Source organism: Natrix helvetica, assembly GCF_964273705.1.
Source record: "Natrix helvetica genome assembly, chromosome: 2".
Taxonomy (NCBI): domain Eukaryota; kingdom Metazoa; phylum Chordata; class Lepidosauria; order Squamata; family Natricidae; genus Natrix; species Natrix helvetica.
In genome coordinates, this window is record NC_138552.1 from 114,596,984 (window position 1) to 114,616,991 (window position 20,008).

General features: G+C 39.3%; 2 protein-coding genes across 2 annotated transcripts in view; one reads left to right on the forward strand and one right to left on the reverse strand.

The window, feature by feature from the left end:
- The first annotated feature begins 6 nt into the window (after nucleotides 1–6).
- On the forward strand, nucleotides 7–19,925 carry EXOSC8 (exosome component 8). The gene is made up of 12 exons (XM_081942120.1): nucleotides 7–315; nucleotides 875–1,077; nucleotides 3,839–3,875; nucleotides 4,345–4,408; nucleotides 8,009–8,082; nucleotides 9,516–9,561; nucleotides 9,648–9,753; nucleotides 11,277–11,322; nucleotides 16,688–16,784; nucleotides 17,236–17,353; nucleotides 19,374–19,480; nucleotides 19,755–19,925. Exons 2-12 carry the CDS (start codon nucleotides 1,049–1,051, stop codon nucleotides 19,859–19,861), a joined length of 831 nt encoding a protein of 276 aa, XP_081798246.1. The 5' UTR covers nucleotides 7–315; nucleotides 875–1,048; the 3' UTR covers nucleotides 19,862–19,925.
- The window catches only part of SUPT20H (SPT20 homolog, SAGA complex component), a 56,143-nt gene continuing 45,879 nt past the window's right edge, over nucleotides 9,745–20,008 (reverse strand). Inside the window, exon 25 of the transcript XR_014174446.1 lies at nucleotides 9,745–9,884. The gene's annotated coding sequence lies outside the window, so the exon portion shown is untranslated. The remainder of the gene's footprint in view (nucleotides 9,885–20,008) is intronic.

Here is a 20,008-nt window from a genome sequence, read left to right on the forward strand (position 1 = left end):
AACAATGCTTTTTTAAATTCACGGAGGTAAACACATTCACGTCGTGTGAAAAACAGACGGGGGTTACCTTAAATATATTGCCTACAGAAGTTATGGGTCCGTAACGGGAGGCTTTTAAGAAGAGACTGGACAGCCACACAGGTCTCCTGCTTGAGCAGGGACTAGAAAACTCCCAAGGTCCCTCCCAAGTCTGTTATTCTGTTCTATGCATTGAAATTAGCCTGAGCGAGGAGCACTGATTCCGCAATGAAGATCTTTGGCAGCAATCTTTGAACAGTTTTGTATTGGAGAAGCTGTTTTGTATTTTAGTCTACCGTAAGTCTGGTCTTTAAAATGCCAATAACGTCAATAAGCAGCGGTTTTATTTGTACTGGCAGAGCATTTTAAAACTATTTAAGAACTAGAAAAGTGCTGTGTGAAAGAAGACAGGTTTATGCGGCCGATCTTCCTGTAGACCAGTGTTTCTCAACCTTGGCAACTTGAAGATGTCCGGACTTCAACTCCCAGAATTCCCCAGCCAGCGCTGGCTGGGGAATTCTGGGAGTTGAAGTCCGGACATCTTCAAGTTGCCAAGGTTGAGAAACACTGCTGTAGGCAAACCAACTTTCCTTCGAATCGATTCGTGATTTGACACTAAGGCGCTTCTGCATAATAATCTTAGCAACAATCACGGAAGTGGTTTGCAACTTTCTATTTTTTTAAAAAAAAGTAGCGTAGTTTTTCATCCAAGAGATCATCCTCCATCCAAGTAATCAAATTACTCAAACTATGCAGATTTTCTGTATTTCTTTACTTATATGTCTAAGGAAAACTGTAAGATTCTCGTAATATCGAATTCAGAAAATTAGGTGAAGTATATTTTTTTAACCTCTAGTTACCATTACCATCCGGGAGACACTTTCGTTTTTGCCGAAACTGCCGACAACGTGCCAATCTCTCCTTTTCCTAATGCTAATTTACATCGCAGACTCGATTTAGTAGCGCCTTCCGCAGCTGGATTGTTTTTAGTCTATATCAGTTGCTAAACGAAGAAGCCAGTGAAGTGAGGATGGCGGCGACCGTAACGGACGCATTCAGGTAAATGTTGGTTTCCTGCCGATCGGGGAGCGCAGAGTGTTTCCCCTCGTGGCCAAACCGTTCCTCGTTCCGGAGGGTCTTGGGCGCGAGCGCTCGCACCTTGGTATTCTCGCCGCTCGCGATCAGGCATTTTCGGTTTCTGGAAGTTCTCCCTCCCTTCTTACTGTTAAAAAGGGAGAGAGGTGTACTTTTCTTCACCAGGAAACGATCTGCGGAAACCCTTTCTCCTATGTACTGAATCGTTATTGCCTTCCACTGAGAGTTTCAGCTTTGTGCGAATGCGTATTTTTGAATTACACCTTCAACCTGCTGTATTCAAGTTTAGGACACATTCAGATTGGCAGGATTTATGCATTCCTGCAGTAGTGAAAGAGTACCAATGGAAAAGAATAAGAAATTGGCTTAATTTAATTGTCCTTTTTGAGAGGGGGCTGTTTAAGAATGTCCCCTGTTCCTTCACCAAATACCTTTGCGTGTTCCTGTTCCACCGAGTCTAACCCTTCTTTATGGGGCAATAAAAATAGTTTTTTTGTTTTCATTTTTAAGTTATTTCAGTACTCATATTTCCTCCAGGATCAAAATACATTACAAAAATTAAAGAAATATAAAATAAAGCAATATAACAGTATCTTAAAAACTGTTTGGTATTGAAATACTTCTTACTTCAGAGATGTCTGGGTGTTTAACTTTTCTGAAAGAAAACATCTTGGAAAGCTAGATGAATTTCCCTTTGCAAGAGAGGTTCAGGGGCTTTAGGAGGCCTTATTTTTAGTTACTTGAATCTATCTGATTTGGTGATCATGTAATAATAATTGTCAGAAAGTTCATGATTCGGTGTTTCCAATCTTTGGATTATTTCTCCCAGTTCAAACACGAAATAGCTGGGGAGGAAAAAAATGGAACTCTGTAGTACCCTGCCCTGCTCAGAGAATCAAAGTCATTGCCTTATTACCTACTATCACCTTGTGGAATTAGTTATCAGACAGAAATGGAACCACAAAGAAAAGAAAAATAGTCCAACTGATCAAAAACAGCACAATAGGATACATAGACAGAATAGGAATGCAAGTCAAAATGGGCAACAGAATGATAAGAGAACACCTATCCACTCTAAATGAATTCAGATCATCAGATGGATTACATTCCAGGATTCTGAAGGTACTGACAGATGTGGTCTCAAAACCAAATCTTTTAAGCTCCTGTAGCATGGGAGAACTGCCAGAGGATTGGAAAAGAACTGATGTAGTTCCAATCTACAAAAAAAGGGAAAAAACTGATTATACAAAACTATAAACCAATCAGCTTGACATCAATCCCTGGGAAAATCCTGGAAAAGATAATCAAGCAGTGCATTTGTGAGCATCTACAAACAATTACTAGAAGCCATCATGGGTTTGTCAAAAACAGATCATGCCAGACCTTAATGTCTTTTTTGACAAAGTGACTAAATTACTGGATAAGGGAAATGTGTGGACAGTTTATTTAGACTTCATTAAGCCATTTGTCAAATTGTAAGGATAGTGACAATATGGGATAGACAGTACCACCATCAGATGGATTTGCAGTTGGCTGACCAACCACACCCAGCAGGTAGTTCTCAATGGAATTACATCTACATAGAAGGAAGCACACAGTCGTGTGTCCAGAATTCTGTCTTAGGCCTAGTACTCAGCTTATTGATAAATTATCCAGATGACAGGAAAGAAGGGGATCTTATAAAATTTTGAGACAGAATCAAATTGGAGTGAATAGCTAACACTTTAGAAGATAGACTTAAGGTTCAAAAGAATCTTGACAGACTAGACTGGGTCCTATCCAACAATATGCAGTTTCATGGTAAGAAAAGTAAAATCCTATGCTAGGCAAAAAAAGAGAGAGAGAGAGATGTAGAAAAGGCAGTACCTGGCTCAATAGAATAACTGCGAGAGGGATCTAGGTGTCCTAGTGGACAACTACTTAAGTATGAGCCAGCAGTGTGCTACAGCTGCCAAACAAGCCAGTGCATGATTGGGCTGCAAGAATAGCATCAAGATCATGAGAAGTGATAGTACCATTCTGTATTGCACTATTGAGGCCACACTTGATTGCCACATTTCAAAAAAGATGATGAGATCCTGGAAAAAGTGCAGAGAAGAGCAATGAAGATAATAAGTGGTCTGGAGGCTAAAGTCTATGATGAATAGCTAAGAGAACTAAGTATGTCTAGCCTAATGACAAGAATGACTAGGGGTGACATGACAGTTGTCTTCCAGTACTTGAGGGTCTGTCACAGAGAAGAGGGGCTTGCTCTATTCTCCGAAGCGCCTGAGGGCAGCAAGAAGCAATAGGTGCAAGCTTATTAAAGAGAGAACTAAGGTGAAATTTCCGGACTGAGAACAATTAATCAATGGAATGCTTATCTTCAGAAGTAGTGGGTGCTCCATTACTGGAAGTTTTCCAGTAGAGATTGGACAGCCATTTGTCTATAATTTGCTCATATAGAGATTTTGACTGCTCTCTGACCCAGCAAGTTGTACTAGATTTTAATGGCCACAGCAGGCAAAAGTTGAGAGAATAGATTGTTAGCCTAATAGGCACAAAAATCTTATTTGCTTCTTTTGGATGCAATAATTGCTATTAATCCCACAAATCCTAGTCAGAGGGCAGTCCTGCAATTTCTGATGCTTTGGAAATCCAGTTGGGAATATTATTTTTATCCTAAAATGTTCAACTTGATTTGTCTGTTTCTAAAATGCTTTACGTAAATTTCTATTTGTTTTAGAACTGTAGAACCTTTGGAATATTACAGAAGATTCTTAGTGAGTACAAAGTGTATATATCTGTATATATTAAACGTGTTTTTCAAACCTACTCCTTGTATGAAGATAGACATACAGTATCTGGAGGCTCTCATCACTTGCTCCATAGAAGCAGATTGAATTAAAAAGGATCTGATATGACCAGAATAAAGCAAGCTGTATTCAGGATTTTCCCAGTCCCCAGTCTTTTAATGGCTATTTTCATATTGTCAGAACTTCAATAAACAAAAAAAAAAAAATCCTGTCAAAAGTTTTAGCATCGAAGATTCAACTTTTGGTTATCAGAGACTGACTTTTACTTAGCAGGTCTATTTAAATTTGAATATATTTGCATTTGAATCCAATTATACCTTTGTTTTTAGATGAATCCTATCATAACAATTTGCTTGTCAAATCCTGATTTTTAAAACTCAAATGAATATACTCTAAAAAGATTAATTATTTATGCCTGATTTGGTGATCCTAATAGAAAGAAAATTGTCGGCCTGATGGAAGGGACCTTGGTGAATTTAGGACCACAACTATCAACATAGGTAAATGCTTTACTATTAAATAACTATTCTTGCTCATAGTATTCCAAATTAATTGTGGAATATTAGTCTTCATTATGTAGTTGAGTTTGCTTTGAGAAATAATGGGAAGAATAGCATTGAGAGCATATTCTGATTAAGCAAGAATATGAAAAAGAGTCAAGACTATGGTTATAGGTTGAAATGATTCATACTAATCAACATCTGGTTTAACTATAGAAATTGGCTCTTCTCAATAAGGGTGGAGATAGTATCCATGAATGGGTTAACACGGTCCTTGCTCTGATTGGACTGAGTCTGATTATTAATTAATTATTGGCCTATATAACTCGACTTGTGAGTGTCCCCACCCAGCTTTCCGACACTATCAGAAGACAGGTTGCAGCTCTTAGCACGATACTTACTTGGGAGGAGGGACAGCCTCTTTCATACCACCCAATGGTAAGGAGGTTCCTGAAAGGGGCCTCCAATCTGCGGCCCCTGGCAGTACATTGCTACCCTTCCTGGGACCTCACAAAGGTGTTGGAGGCACTTACCGGGCCTCCCTTTGAACCTCTACGGGAGGTTCCCATGTGGATACTTATCTGGAAGGTCGCATTCCTGGTAGCAATAACGTCCACTAGGAGAATATCGGAATTACAGGCGCTTTCGGTGCGAGAGGACTTGTGCAGGTTTTATCCTGACTGGGTGGTGTTGAGGCTAGACCCCTTGTTTATGCCAAAGGTGGGGTCCTGGTTCCATAGGGCTCAGGAGGTCATTCTTCTCAATTTCTGCCCCTCCCCGGTTCACCACTTAGAACAACAGTGGCGCACATTAGATGTGCGCCGGGCGCTCGAGATTTACATCCAACACACGGCGAGCCTACGCCGCTCAGAGGCACTGTTTGTCTCCTTCTTAGAATCCTCATTGGGCTAAAAGGTATTGGTGGCTACCATAGGACGATGGGTACGTAAATGCATCGCAGCAGCCTATGAAGCACGCCAGGAGTCGGTGCCGGAAGGTGTTACTGCCCACTCTACTAAAAGTGCAGCTACCACCATGGCGTGGGCCACTCAGGCGTCTCTGGATGAAATATGTAAGGCCGCGGCTTGAGCTTCACCTTCGCAGTTTATTAGAAATTAGACAAATTCACATCGGCAGATGCCGCGTTTGAGCGCAGGGTTTTACAGGCTGTTGGTTCTCAAGTCTTCAGTTTGGAACAGTCTACAGCCCACCCTTGAATTAGCCAGGCTTGGGTATGTCCCATTCATGGATGCTATCTCCACCCTTATTGAGAAAGGGCGTTGGTACTTACCTGATATGCCGCTTCTAATAAGGTGGAGATAGCATCCGGCACGCCCGTGTAGGAGAACTGTTCCTTCTGGTTATTGTGGTCAAAACTTTTTTTCCTAACGATGGTTGGGAGAGTTTGATTTTTTCTCGTTAGTGTGTTGAATTTGAGTACAAGTAAATTATGGTTGGATAACACGTTGAGTCTCTGATTATTTACTTCGCCGGAAAGCTGGGTGGGGACACTCACAAAGTGGGTTATATAGGCAGATAATTAATAATCAGACTCAGTCCAATCAGAGCACGGACCGTGTTAACCCATTCATGGATGCTATCTCCACCTTATTAGAAAAGGCGTATCAGGTAAGTACCAATGCCCTTTCCCACATGGTCTTCTCCTTGCCAGTCCCCCAAAAGACTCCCAGAATAACAAAGATCTTGCTGAATTGAGTGATCAATGATGGAAAGAACTGTTCATAGAAAGTTAGTTAGAGACACTTTTTGTTCCACTCATAAAATATGTCTGACTGATATTCCATGAACATACTATTCCTCCCCTGTCTTCTGCAGTGGTGAGAGAAATTTTGTGAATCTTATAGAACTATCTGTAATCCTATTATATTGTGCACTCTGATTAGAGCTTCATATAAATCCTATTAATCAATAAAAAGATTCTCACTAAACAAGTAACTTTTACAATAGTGTTTTATATCATGTCAATATACTAAGCCATCATTCATTGCTTTGTTGGAAAATGTATGTGAAGTTTTAGTAATTTCTGGCACCTCATTTATGAGCATTGAAATTTCTGTTGACAGAACAATGGATTCAGGATTGTACCAGCAAATTCTATAGAATGTCCATAAGCATTCATTGCTACTAAAGCTTCTTTTAGTACTTTAGTACTTAAAACTGTACTTTTTCCAACAAATTCTGGCATGATGTGTATGAAAATGTGTACGGCTGCTGAGGGGGAGGGGGAAAGAGGAGATAGTTGCATGCACTTGCAGCTCCATTTGTGCAAATGCCGTGTGCGCACACTTGTGCAAGTGTGGATGCACGTGTACAGCCCAGTTCTCAATGGCGCATAATGTTTTGACCGAGGTAGCTTGGCTCTTCTACTGAAAGAAAGAGTGTGTCTAAGGCAGGGGTTCCTAATCTTTTGCATCATACCTCTCTTAATGTGCACACTTTCCCTAAAAATTCTAACACTGAAATGAACACAAATAAACAATGAAAACAATGTGATGAAACTTTGGGAAGTGTAGATTTATTGCAACAATATACAACTAAAAGTGACTTTATAGTAGCATGCAACGTTAAATTCAGAAAGGAAGAAAATGATGCCTGCATTTGGATTATAAACCTCACAGCCTATATTTTATGATATCTTGGGTTTAGAAAGACAAGATTTTAAGAAACTTTCCAGGAAAAAATACAAAATTCAATCAATGAAATTAAAAAATGGTGGATAAAAATCGATAATAAAAAAAATACACCAAAAAATCTGATTTTTTAAAAACTATAAATTGGATTTATTTTTATCAAATTTATTTTAATAAAATGCGTTGGGAGTAAAAGTATGTGAAATAGTTTTCCATTTAAAATATATTAATAATTTAGTTTATTCAGCATGAAATGGAGCTTAGTTATTTAGCATGAGGCTGTATATTCCGCAATATTTACATTTTTGGTAAACTCATTCAATGAATTCAAGTTCTACAAGCTGACAACATGCACTGTACTGATGCATTCACACAATTTCACAGTAACCATGAGATAAATCATAAAACAAAGTTCAGGAATATTCTTTTAGCCCATTGTTTTGCAAATCTATATACACTACAAACGCTATGATTGTTTGAAGAGAAATGCATCTGTACCACCAGGCTCTAAGTGTGAGGAGGAAGGGCAAGCAGTAAAAATGACAGTGAAACCTTAGCATCTTATAAATATAATATTAAAGAGCACCTGTCATTTCAGATCCATCATGGCAGCGCCTGTTAGCAGGCATCCACTCACCTATTGTCTGCGACGTCCCTCACCGTGTGTCACTGCCGCATCACCAGCTGTCCCATTAAAGTGAATGAGACTGTCAGTGAGTCAACAGTGGGTCAGAGGAGAAGCCGCTGCGGGACAGAGATGGCAGTTGCTCTTTAAAAATTATGATTTAAATCGAGTTGATTTAAATCAAGCCTTTTTACTAGTGATTTAAACCAACTTGATTTAAATCAAATCCACTCTGAACCACTGGCTCTTATTTTGAATGCATCAATGTAACATTTACATATTTTCTTAAGTAGATTTTATGAAGTTTTTTCTTTCTTTCTTTAGGTTCAATTACAACTGCAGATGGCTCTGCACTTTTGAAGTTAGGGAATACTACAGTGATATGCGGCATAAAAGCAGTAAGTTCATGGATATATATCTTTAAAGCTAATACAGATAGTCCTCTATTAATGATCACTTGTTCAGCCCCCATTCAAAGTTGCAAAGGTGCTAAATCAGTGATGCTTATAACCAGCCCTCAAAATTTCAACCACCGCATCACCCCCAGAGACATATGATTATAATCCAGGTGCAACCATCTCACAATTAAACATTTGCAACATCCTGCAGTCACATAAATCACCATTTGTTACCTTCTTGTCAGCTTCCCATAAACAAGTCAATGGAGAAGCCAGCAGGAAAGGTTGCAAGTTGCTCTCAGCACTTTTTCTCCCGAGGAGCCCCAGTACAAATTATGAGATACCAGGCTCTTGTCCTCCATAATATGTTTGTACTTCAACAGCCCCTCATCAGCCCACACGCATTGCTTGCAGTAACCCTGCGACCTCACTTTGTAGTCCTCGCAAACCATTTGGGATTTGCAACTTCCAGCTGGCTTCCCCATTGACTTTCCTTCTGGAAAGTGAGCAGGAAGACACAAGTCAGATGTGAGGCTCTTGCTTAATGACTTGAAATTTTCACTTAATGATAGCAAAATAAACTTCTGGGATTGCCATCTCTAAGCAGGATAGTCAACTTTTTTTACTGTATTGGAAATTCAGATCCCAATTACTGTTGCTAAGAGAGAACTACCTATACTATGAGTATCTTTTTGGAGAGATTCTTTTCTTTAGCTCTAATAGGAAATCTTAATCTTTAAAGTACTTTAAAAAATCTTTTGGCACTTAATCCTCTGTCTATTGCAAGAACTAGTAAGGAAAATATACTAAGGGAAAAGTAATACAGAGAAAAATAAAGGAAAATAAAGGAAAAATTATAATAGAAAGAAAGTAACTTTTCTTCTAAAATAAGGATGCACTAACCAGTATGGCAACTCTAGAAATTTTTAGTGAGATATTCCAAACTCTGATATTGTTAAATATGATATGAAATATTCTTCAAACTGAATATATGAAGTAGTAGATTTACCAGTTTACTCATGTCCCTTTGCAGTGTTGCTGGAGGATATACTATCTCTATTTCAAGAATTGACTTTTCAGCTATGTTTTATTGTGATATAGACTTATGTTTCAATAGTCACTGTAGTATATGAGAAAGGAAAGCATTTGAGAGAAATCAAGAATGAGCATGCACAAAAGAATTAGTAGGAATTCAGACTTTGTCACCACTAATTTTGGCTTGGACAATACCACCAACTTCCTGCCACATTCAGCCTTAGAAACTGAGTTGTGTAACTAATGTATTCAGTTAATATTTTGTTTTAATGAATAATAAAACACATCAAAATTCGGGAAAAATGTATGTGTTGACTTTACAAGTTACAGATATATTATTTCTAAACTAACTTCTAATTCTTATATTTTGCCCTTCCCCAACTATACATTGTGTACAGGAATTTGCAGCACCCACCGCTGAGTCCAGTAACAAGGGATATATCAGTAAGCTTTCTTTATTCATTTTTTTCTTCAAATATGACATTATTACCATGCAGATAATATTTATGATTATTTCTCTATTCATATAGTTCCCAATGTAGATCTTCCTCCACTTTGTTCATCAAGATTTCGACCTGGACCTCCATGTGAAGAGGCTCAGGCTGCTAGTCAGTTTATTGCTGATATCATTGAAAAGTAAGAAATTTAGACTTCAATATCAGAGTCTTTTGGAGTGGGGCAGCTATAATAAATAGGCAGACAGGCAAGCAGCTAGACAGCTCTAAGGGAGAAGCTGGGGAAGCTGCCAGATGTAGTCTGTAGAGAACCTGGGTTGAAAAAGCGGAGATACAGCACACTGGTTTTCAAGATGATATTATTATTATTACTATTATTACTATTATATTAATTAAACAGTCAGTCAGGAGTTTAGACTCGATTTGGCATATTTGTCCACTTACCAAGTCTTTTCCAAAGATGTTGTTTGATGCTGTTAAACATATATTACGATGATGATGACGATGATTGGGTGCCATGCAAAAAGCCTTGGATGACACTTTAAAAAAATCTGTGCATTGATAACATTTCCACTCATCAATTACAACAGGCCACACTGCAGATGCACACATATACTGTCCTGATACATTATAACATTCTAGGTTCTTGGGATGAATTCAACACGAATGAAAGCCAACACCAGCTAAAAAACTGCAAACTGTATTTTCACGTTGTATATGTAGTAATAGTTGTAGTAGTACTAGTAGTAGTAGAATATGAGGATGATAAAAGCTGTGTGTCTCGGCCCGTAGTGAGTTAAGTGATGCCGTGTCCTCCCTCTCACAGTGCCTACAGGCTGTTAGGGGCTGGATGGGGAGCAATGGGTTGAAACTAAACCCTTGCAAGACCGGGTGGCTGTGGGTTTGGGGTTCATTGGCTCAGGGAGAATTTCCACCTTTGGTCTTGGATGGGTGGCACTAGCTCAAACAGACCCTGTGCGTAATGTAGGGGTTTTCTTGGACTCACGACTCCTGCTCAAAGAGCAGGTGGTGGTCGTGGCCAGGAGGGTCTTTGTGCAACTGCGGGTTGTGCGCCAGTTACACCCTTTCCTGGACCAACAGTCCCTATTCATAGTCACTCATGCTCTAGTCCCGTGATGGTGAACCTATCACGTGTGTGCCACAGGTGGCACGCAGAGCCATTTGTTAGAGCACGCAAGCGAGCTCCAGTGAGCATGCCCGTGCTGGCCGGCTGACTTCGGCCTTCTTTTAAGGCCGTTTGTTGCCCTCTGGAGGCTTCCTTGAAGCAAACCGGAATTTCAGGAACAGACTTCCAGTTTGCTTGTGGGGTCGTTTTTTGCCCTCTGGAGCCTTCAGGGAAGCCTCCTCTCTGATACTCTTAGGGAAGGTGCTGAAGATGCTGGTTCTGCCAGAGGGCCCGGGGAACCCAGAGCGGGATGGAGCCCATTAAATGGCTTGTAGGATCTGCTGTTGCCGGGGAAGGGAGGCGGGGTGATTTTGTCATATTGCACTATATTTATTTGATTCTTTTTGTTTGTTTGAAATGTGGTTTTATATTCTGTAAGCTGCCTTGAGTCACCATGGGCGAAGAGGCAGCAATATAAATTCAATAAATAACTAAATAAAATTAATTAATTAATTAATTAATGAAGAAGCAGAATTGGGGATAAATGGAATGTCCTCTTCATTTTGCCATTATTTCAGTTCACAGATGATAATGAAAGAAGATCTATGCATTTTAGATGGAAAGGTGAGTAAACGTTTTATTTTAAGAATTGTAAGAAGCTGAGATGCTCCTAAACTAAAAATTCCAACGAGCTATGAAATATGACTTTATTTTATCCTGCATGCTATGAAGCCTCCTTTGCTTCTAAACAAGGTTGAAGCTGGACTGCAGTTAACACTTTGCTTGCACCGAATATGTTTTGTTGAGCACATTTCAAATGTGGTAAATAGAATCATACACATTAATACAGATGTAAGTGTGCAATAGCTGGATAAGGGCATTGCGGTGGTGGTTTGGCATTGTGTAGCTCCTTAAAATATCCTAGAATAACTTCTCATTATTTCACTGCTGCTGCTCTGCTCTGCTTCCTGATATAGTCAGTATCTTTCCTGCATTGAGGGCAACAATTTGTTTTTTTACTTCTTGAGCATCCATCTTGGTCCATTGGTCCAATTGCTTCTTTGGCTAATTTCCTGTTTTGAACATTGGCAACAGCTTTGATAAACTGGCTAAACCCAATGAGGGGAGCTAATGTGTCTTAAGCCCTTGGTGAGACAGATAGCTGCCTATTCCAGCATGTGAAGACAAACTCCAGACTGAACTGATGAGAACACTGGAAGGACTAGTCATGGTCTCTGAAAGTATTGTGGAACATGAAGAACAGGACAAGGCACAGAATATATTCTGGTCACCCGCTACATCTAGTCCTATTTCCAGTTGTTTTGACTGTATCTTGCCACTGGACATAGATGGGAATTGGGAAGAGAGAATAAAGCAGACACTGCACACCTCTCCCTCATTTTAATCCATATTATGTGCTAGTCTGAACACCATTATCGTCGTCACTCTTTATAAAATACATGGGTGAATGACAGAGCAGTAGATGTGGATACACTTGGAGCTGTGATCATAGATTTGCACACAGGCGACTCAAGTTTAATGGCCGGTTTTTGAACACAGCATCTATCCAGGGGACTGAGCAGCCCTCTCTAGGAATGTATTCCTCATCTCTGCAGTATGAGGAAGGGGCTAGAAAAGGTACCCTAAAACATTCACTACATCCTGGCCAGTTTACCATGGCTGCAGGATCCCACTTTGGCAGTCAAACGCACAAAAAATGCAAGTGATGCTGCTCATCATTGGCACTTGGAGCATGTACACACTTCTGAACAACTTGATGGCAGACACACCAGAGAGAAGAACAGCTTTAATTGCCAAAGAATTTGTAAGATACAACATTGACATTGGAGGCCTGAGTGAGATTTGTTTTGCCAATAAAGATCAACTGACTGAAATTGGTGGTAGATACACTTTTTTTCTGAGACAGTTGTGACTGTGATTATAGTTGCAATGCTGGAATTGGACTTACCTTAAAGAGTCATTTTGCTTGGAAACTTATTAGTCTCTCCAAGGGTGTGAACAACTGGCTCATGACACTGCAGCTTCTGCTACAGAATAAAAGTCAAGTCACCCTGATCAGTGCCTATGCCCCCACAATGACCAATCCTGATGAGATGAAAGATGGATACTATGAAGAATTAGATATCCTGCTATCAGCAGTGAGCAGAATCAACAAGCTGATATTGCTCAGCAACTTTAACACAAGAATAGGATGTGATTCTGCAGCCCGGCACAGAGTCATTGGGAGATATAGAGTAGGCAACTTTAACACTAATGTTCTACTCTTACTGAAATCCATTGCAGCACATGATCTCCTCAACAGCAATATAGTTTTCTGTCTGACTACCTGTAACCAGACCTCCTAGGTGCACTCCCACTCTAAGCATTGGCATTTTAACTGACTACATCGTCAGAAAAAAAGACAGGATACCAGAGTGACCAAACCCATGTGTGTTGCTGACTATTGGCTAAATCTCAGGCTCATTATCTCCAAAATGATGCTCCATATCAGACCCAAGAGAGAACCAGAAGGCCATGAAAAGAATTAATGTAGCCAGGCTGAAGAACCCCAGGACGGTTTCAGCATTGGCTTAGAGACTAAGCTTGCTATCGTACATATTGCTGGCAGTCCTGAGGACAACTGGAAATGTTTTCAGGGATCCTATTCATTTATCTGCACTGAAAATTCTAGGATTCTCTACTCAGCAAGCAGCATGATAATTCAAGGAAAATGATGAGGAGATAAGAGGGTTGTTAAAAAAACATCACCTTCATAATGTCCACCAGAATTGTTACCAAGAAAATGGCTTTAACCGTGCACGTAGGATAGTCCAAAATAAGCTGTGTAAAATGCACAAATTAGAATGCCAAAGCAGAGGAAATATAAGGAAAAGTAACGATAAACAAACATCTAACAGTATGAATATATATCCCCACTTCTATTTAAAACCTAATCGTGAATTCTCCTCTGTAATAATCAAAATCTAATTTCAATTAACAATTAAACCTTGCAAAAATTACAATTAAGCATTACCAGAAATAATAAACCCTTATTTATATGTCAGAAGTAGTAAAATAGATATGCCCATTAAAACCAATTAAATATTTACAAAGCAAAGTATTTTCTTCTTTCTCCCAGCAATCTTTAAATTCCATACATCAAGTTCTAACATCTACTTTCTTCTATCTGTCTTCTCTCAGAGTTCTTGTTACCCTGCAAAGCTCGCAAGTTCTGAAGGCTTTTCAGTCTTGAAGGGGTAATAAAAAGAAAATTAAATTTCAAGATGATCCAAAAAGTAAGGCTAGGTTGAATTTTGAGTCCTTAAAAAAGGCTACATTAGTGGCTCAAAACATGATAGGCTCTGCAATTCTGAGCTGATTGCGAGCAGCTGCAAAATCCTGTTTCTGCTTTCAATTCATGAAAAAATCCACAGCTGTTTAGAATACATGAGAGCAATCTCAAGATCTGTCTTTTTAGAGAGAATTACCAGCAGTCTGGATCCCACATCCAGCTGCCTTTCAGCCACTATGTCTTCAGAGCTGAAGAGGCATCTTGGATGAGAAGCAAAACTTCTTCAAAGAAAAACCAGGAAGTCCAGTTGCCTCTTGAAAAAATACCTTTGGGACTATGTCCTATGCAAAACACAGAATCTCCATTTGCCCACTAGGAGCATCTCCATGCTGAACATTTTGAAGGCATCCTCAACTTGACCCATCTATTAATGATGTGGAAATAGACAAGATTCCCCAGTGACATACTAATAGTAGTTGAAGTCACAGAAACTGACTGAAGATGCTAGGGCTCTCTACTCAGCAAGCAGCATGACAAAGGCTCAGGGGCAGACACCATGTCTGCAGTGATATACAAAGTTGGTGATCCTCTACTTTTAGAAAAAAATCACTGAGTTGTTCCAGTTTTTATGGAAGCAAGGATCCACTTCTCAGGAATGATGAGAAGCCTTAATTACAGAATGGATGGGAAGACACTCAATCTGAGGTCACGTTAAATACTATCTAATTTTAAAATCATTTTAACGTTTATCTGTTTTTAATGTTTGTAAGCTGCCCAGAGTTGTCTCTAGACAGAATGGGTGGCACACAAATCTAATACAGATAGTCTTCAACTTACAACCATTCATTGTAGGAAATGACCAGGCTGTGCCCAAGAGAAGGGTAAAATTTGTCTTAAGTCACAAAGCCCACCTTGAATGCCTGTCTTATCTCCTGCTCATTTCCCTTGACTGCTAGTTGGTGAGATTCTTGTAGAGAGCTTAAGCTTGCAATAAATCTTTATACTAATTTGAATTGCCTGATTTCCCCTGCATTTGACATTCATTTAGTGTCCATTCAAAATTACAACAGCACTGAAAAAAGTGACTTATGACAATTGTTCACTCTTACAACTGAAGTAGCATCCCCATGGTTATGTGATCAAAATTCGACCCTATGACAGGCAAAGTCAGTGGGGAAGCCAGGTTCACTTTACAACCATGTTATTAACTTAATTGCAGTGATTCATTTAACAACTGTGGCAAGAAAGATTGTAAAATAGGACAAAACTCACTTATCTTTCTTGTTTAGCAAAAAAAATATTCATGTCATGTACCATACACAGAGCCCAATCACAAAGAAAGGAACTCTCCCATTTCAATTACCTTGACAGTACCCTCTCTCACATAGTGACCATTTAGAAATCAACTGCAACATAACAAAGGTAGGTTTTGCTTTTGTAGATAGTGTTCCACTGTATGGGAACATCAAGGAATTAAAATTGAATGTCTACAGAGCTGTTGTGCTCATTGCCCTTTGGCATGCCTGTGAAATGTGAACTCTGTATTAAAGGCAAGTGAAATAGCTTAACCATTTTTACATGTCTAGTCTTTGCAGAATATTAGGCATCAGAGGCTAGATGAAATACCAAATACTGAGTTCTCTCTAGAGCAGCGGTGTCAAACACAAGGCCGACGGGCCGGATCTGGCCCACAGAGTGCTTAGAACTGGCCCATGGGGCTGCCCTGGAAACAGCAAAGGACTGGCTTGCAGTGCCTCTGCCAGCAAAAATGGAGCTCAGGAGGCCTGCTCCATTTTCACTGGCAGCAGGTTGCAGGAGGCTGTTGCAGCTGAAAATAGAGATTGGGAGCCCATTTTTGCCAGCGGAGCGCTCGGGCCACTACAGGCGCCCCATCACTAGTAACATCAAGCTGGCAACACCCCCTGGCCACACAAACACCCCACAGTCAAACATAACCCTGATGTGGCCCTCAATGAAATCGAGTTTGACATCCCTGCTCTAGAGCAAATCTGCTATTGATCTATATACTGCTGGAATGCAAGTTCAAACTGAGCACAGACCTGGTGACAGATTATGTTATCCTTAAGCTAGACGAGTGCATATCCAAGCAGTTTTTGGGAAACTGCTGGTAAACACATGGAGGGCAGAAGAAATAATACAAAAACAAAATTGGTATATCTAGCATGGCCTCATTCATAGGCAGTTGTCCAGCATGTAAAGTAAGGCACACGATGGAAGCACAACGTATGTATAAAATCCACAAGTCTAGAACAATTGCAAATTACACATTTGTTCAACATGTGCCAGGATATTCTGTGCCCAAATTGGCCCGAACAGTCATTTTTGGGCACACCAAAATAACTGTTTAGTTTTAATCGGATGATAGTTGTTGAGGTCTTAATGAACAATATTTTTAAAACTTCCTTCCTTCCTGTATGATTTGGTAATATTGAGCTGTTCTAGTGGTTATGCTCCAGAATGTACATGCATAAATTGGCATTATTAAATTGACCTTAAATTGTTTTTCCCTTTCTGTTATTCTGCTAGAATGAGTGAATCATTTCTGTCTTATTGATAACAGATTTCAAACAATGTGATATGAAATAACATGCTGACTTAGACAAATATTCCAAAGTGTTTTTTTTATGCATGTGAAAGCTTTTCCAGTATTTACATCAGCAGGTCTTATTTCTTTAGATTGTATGGGTTCTATATTGTGACATTATATGCTTGGACTATGATGGAAATATTCTCGACGCCTGCATGTGTGCTTTCTTAGCAGCTCTGAAAAATGGTAAGTTATGTTCATATACTTTGAGATTCACTTTAAAATTTAAATACAGTGCAGATTTAGCACTAAATTGGATTGAAGGAAAACAGCAATTGTAATGGAAACCAGGGTTTGACAAAAGTACCGGCTTATCTACAGAAGTTACAGTAGATGAGGTACGAATCGGTCTGGGTTAAAAAGATATCCTTATTGGGCCCACCACTGCTACAGTCATTGCTATTTCCTTTATCAATTTTTTGAACAATTTGTCCAAATGGCCAAATACTTTTTTCTAAATGTTGTTGTTAGAAAGGATTTCCTTGTTCTGAATATTTTTAAATCAAAAGTTACTTATTACATTTCTACCACTATATTGTGTTTATTTGAGGATGCCTCTATTTTTCTTTATAAAAATGTGCTGTATCAAACAATTTTCCAGTCTTGCTTTTTTCATATCTATTCTTTGTTATTTCAGTGCTTTTGCCTGTTGTTGCAATAAATGCAGAAACTGGTTTGGTGGAAGTTAATTTGAACGAGAAGAATCCTTTGACTATTAAAAAGCAACCAGTGGCAACGTCATTTGTGTTGTTTGAGTAAGTGGAGTATATGTGTAGATTATAATAAACAACCAGCAATTCAGTCAAGTGATGCGGTCTCCAAGTGAAAAATCATGCAAATGCTACTGCTTGCAATGTTACTTTAGCTTTTCTTCCCCCCCCCCCTTCCCCGCTCTTTGGAGCATGCACCCTGGTGCTAGGATAATTAGCAAGAAGGGGATTAATCTTTGTATTTACATTCTTTGAAGAGGAAGGGATTACAAGAGAGTAAGCAGACACTAAACAAGGAATACATATTGAAAGGAATGCCCTAGCATCAGCTGTATGCCTAGTGTGGCCTCCTGAAGGCCTCTGAAGGTTCCCAAGTGCAAAAAACGGATCTATGGACAAACTGGAAGTTACAATTCCCGAACTTCTGGTTTGTCCATAGGTCCATTTCTTGCCATCCGGAGCCTTCAGGAGGCTTCACTGAAGGTTCCAGAAGGCAAAAAACAGCCCTATGAGCAAACCGGAAGTGACTTCCGGTTTGTAGGTGCATATTTGGCCTTCTGGAGCCTTCATGGAAGCTCCTGAGGCCTCCGGAGGGCATGGGGGGGAGGCTGTTTTTGCCATCCCCAGGCTCCTAGAAAGCCTCTGAAGCCTGGGGAGGGCGAAAAAAACGCTCCAAAAGTGGGAGGGGTTGCTGGTCGGGTGTGCATACGTGCGTGGGGGGAGGGTCGCGCGCATAGTATTATGTGTATGGCACGCCTGCGCACGACACCCCCCTGCGCTCCCCCCGCTTTTGGCGTGGGAGCCAAAAAAGGTTCGCCATCACTGCCCTATACCATTTTAAGCAAGTGGCTGCCCAGTCTCTTCTTAATGACTTTCAGTGATGAAGTACCCACAAATTTTGAAAGCAAGTTGTTCCACTGGTTAATTGTTCTCATTGTTGGAAAGTTTCTCCTTAATTCCAGGTTGCTTCTGTCCTTTATTAGTTTTCATCCATTGTTTCTTGTCTTGCCCTTCAAATACTGGAATACTGCTATCATGTCATCCCTAGTCCTTCTTTTCTCTAGACTAGCAATACTCAATTCCTGCAACCGTTCTTCATATGTTGTTTCCAGGCCCTTAATCATCTTAGTTGCTCTTCTCTGCACTTCCCCCAAAGTCTCAACATTTTTTTTGGTATGTAGTGACCAAAACTGGATGCAGTTTTCCAGTTGTAGCCCTTACTAAGGTTTTCTAAAATGGTATTAATACTTAATGTAATTTTATTTCTATGCCTCTGTTTATGCAATCAAGGATTGTATTAGCTGTTTTGGCTGCCTCTGCACACTAGTGGCTTATATTTAAGTGATTGTCCACTAGGATTCCAAGGTCACTCTCACAGTTACTGCTTTGAGCCAGATTTGGCCTAATCTGTACTTGTACCCTTGTTTTCTCCTGCCTAAGTGTAAAACCTTGCTTTTCACCACATTACATTTCATTTTGTTGGATAGAGGCCATTGTTGAAGTCTGTCAAGATCCATTTGGATCATGAGCTTGTCTTCTGGTCTTCTTATCTTGTATTCAATTCAGTAAAGTTCTCTGAATGTCATCATAGCATTTATAAATGATGGAAATTGAGAGGAAGAAATAAAAAAACACTATATGCATGCACTTAAAATGAAATCTCTCTGAACAGAAGAAATTTATATAGATGAAAATGGGTCTATGTCAAATAGTGAGTATAGATAAGATAGTAGTTGCTCTGATAAACTTCCAATTGTTTTTCTGAGAGGATCAATTTAGTTATTTTTCACTCAGTCAGGAACAGATTGAAGAAATCCTTATAGCCTACATTTCTTTAGAAGTCTTTGAATTAAATTGAAAATGGCTTCAGCATTGATGCTTATGCTAGCAATAATCCAGGTGGTCTGAATAGTACATAGTTGAACAAAGGAATGTGATGATGCTTTTTAATGTTGCTTCTTACATGCACTATATTGTCTAATTGAACAGTAAATATATATAATTGTTATGGATTAAAAAAATCTCAGAAAGGTTAAATTTTGGCACATGTATATATCTTCAACAGCACACTAGTGGTAGTTGACCCAACTGCAGAAGAAGAAGACTTGGCATCTGGGACTTTAACTATTGTGACTATCGAAGACAACAAACTGTGTTCTGTTCATAAACCAGGTATTAATACTAAGTTATTAAGAATTAATATTTCCCAATGTTCTAATTTAGTTTTAATTTTGTAGATGCCATCCAGGAGTATCTAGTCTCTACACCTAATTAAGGGATTACAGGGTCATAAAAGGAATTTTTCAATCATCAGAATGTCTTGTTGAAGTTAATTCTACTAAAAACATTTGGTTAATCACAAACATATGGATGTAATTTAATGGGCAATTCAAAAGCTCAGACAGTATTAAATACATTGTACCCTTGTTTTCTGGGTTTTTTTTAGGCGGAAGCACAATAACAGAAGCAAAGCTTCAAGACTGTATCAGTCGGGCAAAAGCACGACATAAAGAAGTACAGAAACTAATGGATAAAATAATCAAAAATGTATAATTAGTAAGAGGTGTATTTACTATTTGCTCATGAAACCATTACCTTAATAAACATACGACATTTATGAAGTTCCATTATTTCACAATATCATTTAATCTTGAAATTTGTGTAACATTTCCAGATGAATAATTTCATCTTAAAACAGTA